Source organism: Rhodamnia argentea, chromosome 1, assembly GCF_020921035.1.
Source record: "Rhodamnia argentea isolate NSW1041297 chromosome 1, ASM2092103v1, whole genome shotgun sequence".
NCBI classification, from domain to species: domain Eukaryota; kingdom Viridiplantae; phylum Streptophyta; class Magnoliopsida; order Myrtales; family Myrtaceae; genus Rhodamnia; species Rhodamnia argentea.
The window spans coordinates 31,767,188-31,772,583 of NC_063150.1; the positions used below are offsets into that span (position 1 = coordinate 31,767,188).

General features: G+C 39.3%; 1 protein-coding gene across 1 annotated transcript; it reads right to left on the reverse strand.

Moving 5' to 3' along the window:
* Positions 1-2,955: 2,955 nt before the first annotated feature.
* LOC115744004 (40S ribosomal protein S21-like) lies at positions 2,956-4,650 on the reverse strand. The gene is made up of 4 exons (XM_030679077.2): positions 4,550-4,650; positions 3,874-3,967; positions 3,650-3,782; positions 2,956-3,127 (listed from the first exon to the last, which is right to left on the reverse strand). Exons 2-4 carry the CDS (start codon positions 3,921-3,923, stop codon positions 3,065-3,067), a joined length of 246 nt encoding a protein of 81 aa, XP_030534937.1. The 5' UTR covers positions 3,924-3,967; positions 4,550-4,650; the 3' UTR covers positions 2,956-3,064.
* Between the last annotated feature and the right edge of the window lie 746 nt (positions 4,651-5,396).

The following is a 5,396-nucleotide window of genomic DNA, read 5'->3' on the forward strand; positions in this document are numbered from 1 at the left end:
AAATTAGTGACTGGAGCCCCCTAGGCCAACACCCTTTTGACCAAAGTCATGGTTGAGAGAGAAAGTTGACGGACCCATCTCAGATTTAGGACCCCTTTTTCTCTCACCTTTGAAGGCAACCTAAAAAAAAAAAAAGAAGCAACCTAATTGTAACTTTTTATTTTTGGGAAAAAACAACCAAAAACCCTGAACTATGCTAACTGTGACACATTTATCATAAATTTTTTTTTGTGACGGCAAAAATCCTAAACTTTTACTTATGTGACACATTTATCCCAAACTTTTTCTTGTGACATTGAAAACCCTAAACTTATACCCGTGTGACATATTTACTCGAAAATATTTTTTTGTGACATCAAAAATTCTAAACTTATATTCGTGTGACACATTTACCTCAAAATTTTGTGGTAAATGTGTCACACGAATATAAGTTTAGAGTTTTTAGTATCACAACAAAAAGTTTGGGGTAAATGTGTCACACAAGTACAAGTTTGGGGTAAATGTGTCACATGCGTATAAGTTTAGGGTTTTTTGTGTCACAAATAAAAGTTTGGGGTAAATGTGTCACAACGGGCATAGTTTAGGGTTTTTGGTGTTTTTTTTTTTTTTTTTTTTTTTTTTTTTTGAATGTTTATAGAACCCATTTGACTGATCTCCAACTAGGAGTCCATGAGACCATTTGGAGCATGAAAGACTCTGTAGTTCTGACTTGTCCTTTGATTTGCTTCAATTCCGATGGTATGAGAACTCGCTTTTTCTTTATGATTCTTGGTGACTAAAATGATGGGTGGTGATGCTTTACCACAAGGGGAGAACGAGGGTAATGGTGGCTCGTTCTTGAGCAAAGTGAAGACTTGGGGGGATTTCTTTAATGGAGTAAAACCGGGTTCTCTTCTTTTAAGAATTTTGCCTAGGGTCCGCTTTTGGTTTTTGGTCCTTCGATGTCACTGGTGGAAGATGCGACACTGCTTCAGATAATGCAGGTAGATAATTGCGGGAACTTCATGCATGCATGCATGTCTCATCATTATTGTTGGAGAATATGTTCGGACCGTGCAGTCGGTTGGATTCGGGTCCACCCACTTATATTTTGAATCTTTTTTTTATTAGAATCATAACCTATGCTAAAAAAAAATCTCAAATTATGTTCATTGTAATATAGATGTTTTAAATTATTTTTTGCATCGCTACGAACTCTAAAATTGCTTATTGTGACACAAGGCTCCAAGCTTTTCGTGTCGTAACAAATTTCGAACTTATAGCAATGTGGCAAATATGCTCTAGACAGAATTGTAATAAAAGGTGTATATATATGTGTGTCACATATGTAGAAATTTGGGCTTTTGAGGTACTGGTATTAGGGCGAAGAAAAATCGAGTAGGGTTTTTGACTGGTAAATATGCCACGGGATCACAAGCTTTATTTGACCTAACCTAAGCTATCTTTGACTGGTGCGGACCGTCATTATAATATTGAAGATATTTAAGATGCCGGTACCAAGTTTCAAGGGGTGCAATATGATAATAAGGTTCGCCCTTCTAAGCACCTTTAACTTAATCATGAATTAGAACACGAGAGAATTTGATTGGTCACTGGTCGCCAATGGCTCCTCCGCCTTTAGCTATTCTCTTTTCAAATTGTCTAGAAAGCTCTTCTTGTGGAGGCTTATTCTCAAGCCCACTAGAAGAAAGGCTTGTAAATTTGACATTCCGGCCTCCTGTTCATGTCTGAAAAGAATTCTCCTAGATTCGTATTCTAGCATGACCTGGCCATATAAGTTTACAAAAATCATCTTTTGCGAGCAATCATATGTTCGGAATCTATGTCCGTAATCCATTTTTTTTTGGGTTAAGTTTCCTGTCGTCATTGCCACTATCAAAAGCTGATGAACATGTGATCGTACATTTGTTACGTTTGGCAAAATTTCATGCATTTGCGCCAACAGCCGAGATCTAGGCAATAACTTGAGTAGCTTCAAGGAGCGATTCCTCCGGGATCAAAAACACATCTTCACCGGAGGATGCGAAGAAGAATATATGAGCCTAATTTTGAATTTCAGTGAAGAGACGATCCGAAACAACGATTTTGTCTTGCAAAATGCTTATTCCCTCTTTTCTGAGTGATAAGCATCTGATTCCTTCAGTCTTCATTGACAAGCCTCGTCAAGCCTCCTCGGAGACACTGCTGAGTTATTTTCACCAGCCGTGGAAGAGCAACAAAAGATTGGGGTTGCTATGAAGGATTGGTCAACTCCATGTACATACGTGATTCTATGCAATATAGTTTACTATAGCGAATCAATTTCAATCTTTGAACAGTTTTTGTAACAGATCTCTAAATCAATGTCGGAACATTTGATATTGTTACCCTCGTTTTCCATTTGAAGTCCGAAGACATATAGGGCAACAGTCTGACAAAATCAGAGGTCAGAAGCTTTGATACATGGTGGTATCTATCTATGTATCGAAGCATAGCATCTATTTCAATGTGCATAATGCCTAAGCAAAAATGAAAAAAACCGCTGTAAGCAGCTTCACTGGTCAACAGAAAAGGCAGAACTGACGCAATCAAGCTCATGAAGTTGCCGAATACGCATGGCGAATATGATCATACGAAACTATATCTCTTTGTAGCAAGTATGCTGCGCCCTGCTTACAAAGATTAAGTTAATGATCATCAAAAGGCTCCTCTCAGCATCTACTACTGAGAAAGGTTTATAGCAACAGCAAGGAAAATGGTTACCGTGACGCGAAAAGACAGTATACTCTAGTTCAAGTACTACAACTTGTGGTTCTTCCTTAAAGAGATAACTATCAACCCGAGTTGCTAAACACATCCATCGTGAACTACTCACACAATTCATCCAACTTTGAATATGCAAAAGGAAATGAAAACAAAGTAAGTGAACATTCATCCAACTACTAACAGCTCACTGAGCAAAGGCAGAGGCAGGTCAAGAACAAGAGCAAACGAAAATTCGCCTGCAATCATCCATCACATGGAATAGTCTAACAAGTAAAGTCACTAAGAAACAAAATGTACTTGCTCTCGGCTACATAATTGTTTATTGTCGAACTTCAGCTCTCTTCTTTTGCCAAAGTCTATCAATGGCACTGTCAGCATCACCCTGCAAAATAGATAATATGCAACAGGAGCAAGAACAAGACCAATTAACAAGCGGGGCACAAAAAGGGGAAGAAATTCATTAGAAGAACATAGTGCAGCATACGGTAACAAGAGCAATGCACATGAAAGCGGGTCATAGGGATCTGGAAAGAGCCAGTCATGAGTTAATGTTTGATTAGGAATGGTCAGTCCAGTCGGGGAATCCTTCTGCAGACAAGAACCTGAAGCTCCATTTGCTATAAAGTGCACCACATTTGCATTTCTTACTCGTTTATATCTCTCTTCAGGACCAAGAAAGAGATGCAATTATATCAAATTTTTAAAAGACATAAACCAAACAATCTTCAACATTTTGACTGCAACACCAATACCCAAGAACAATGTCAAGAAGATAGAAATCAAAAGCTACATCTAAACCTGTCAGTGCCTCGCTTGCTGCCAGCACGAAGAAGAATTGAAACCGGAGTCACAGTTAACAACCACATGTAGAGAATAGCTCTAACAGCATAGTGGCAAGACATACCTGTGCTCGGATGAAACCGGAGAGGGCAAATGTGGTGAACTGGTTGGTGTAGATTCCATCAGGGCCCAAGTGCCCGACGTTGATCTGCACGGAGGCATGATCCTTAGAAGTAATGAGCCTGTTTGTGGCAGAGCTGCAATGGAGTCATTAAAAGAAAAGGGTCAATAAAAATTCGAAAAAGAATTAGACGGACATTGAAACTTTGAAAGGGACCATTGGTATACCACTTCCTGGGGATGTAAAGATCCATATTTTGACCCTCCTCGTTCTGCATCTTGGATGACTGTATCGATAGCCTTCAATCCTTTGCTCAATCACCTAATTGGGCAAAGTCGAAAAAAATTACCTTAACATTGATTCGACCTCCATCTAGTAATGCATAGCAATTAATAAGGCTAATTCTTCGAAATGCCAAAACAAAAGGACGCAAACCAAATTGGTTGCTGCATAATTTGCACTTATACATGCCCCTTGTAGAGAATTTCTGCACAACGGTGACACGGAGAAGCAAATCGAAGTATGTTCAAGCCAAAACACAAAATACTACTCCAAAGACCAACACCGATTTGTCATCACCAAGAAGCAAAGCTACATTCCCACAAAAAAACAGGAACCCCGTGAAAAAAAATACGGGTTCAAGCTAAATTTTCCTGTAACCAGCAATTCGGCAAGAACCAGGCCAATTAATTGAAGTCTTAAGTTCTGCATTTCACCTGAGTTTTTCCACATTCTCGCAACGCCACGATCAATTCAAAAAGCAAGATACACGAGGTTACCAATCAAAAGCAGCTTCCCTTTTTTTACAATCGAGCCGATCGTATGCAAAACGAGTGAAAAAACCCCACAAAGAAAGCATCGCAAGCTCGAATAAAACTACGTATGCAGGGCGATGAGAATTACCGGAAATCAACCGGAGGTAGGATCGAGAGCAATGCGGCGGCAACAGGTGAGAGAAGCGAAAAGGCGTGAGCGTGGATTGGGGACTATATACTCGTCAGAGCTTAAACCCTAGTCCTGCAAGCTTTCGCATTCCCCTGTGACACGAAACGGATCCGATCCGCGATGCAGCGGGCCGGCCCAGGCCCATAATTCCAGCCGAATGGGAGCATCCTTAACAATTGGGCCAGAAAGTGTACTGACGGGCCTACGGCCCATGCTTACAAAGGAATTTAATCGATTTTGCACGGAGTGAGTGCATGTTAATCTCAATGAGGATTTCAACCCCAAGCTTTCATTGAAAAACTTCTTGTAATGCTAATGTCTTTTTTTTAACAGATATATCACGGTAGCATAGTATAAAAAAAGGGACAAAATAAATTAAGTTAAGATATGATGCTTTAAATAACTTACTAACATTGAATTTGAATCTTACAGTCATTTTATATTTTCCTATTGTATTACTTTTTATGTTATATTTACCTCTCTCTATACATTTAATTCTTTTCTCCCATGTGTGTACTCTTTTTATAGTATTTTAAAAACTAAATCTCGATATATTTGATTCTCTATTAGACTATTATCATCGTGTGATGTGGTTAAATACATATCATGCACACAAGGTTGTCGTTGTTTGGCCTTGCCCTAGGCATGAGTAACTTGTAACATTACTAACTAATGTAGGGAGGGCATCGGCCCATGGGAAAAGGTCTGGAGATGCAAATCGAAACATTCGACTGTCGACGGACAAAGCCGATAGGTTGACCGCAAATGAAGGATGGCTAGGCCCCGGTTCCCAAAATTAGATTAT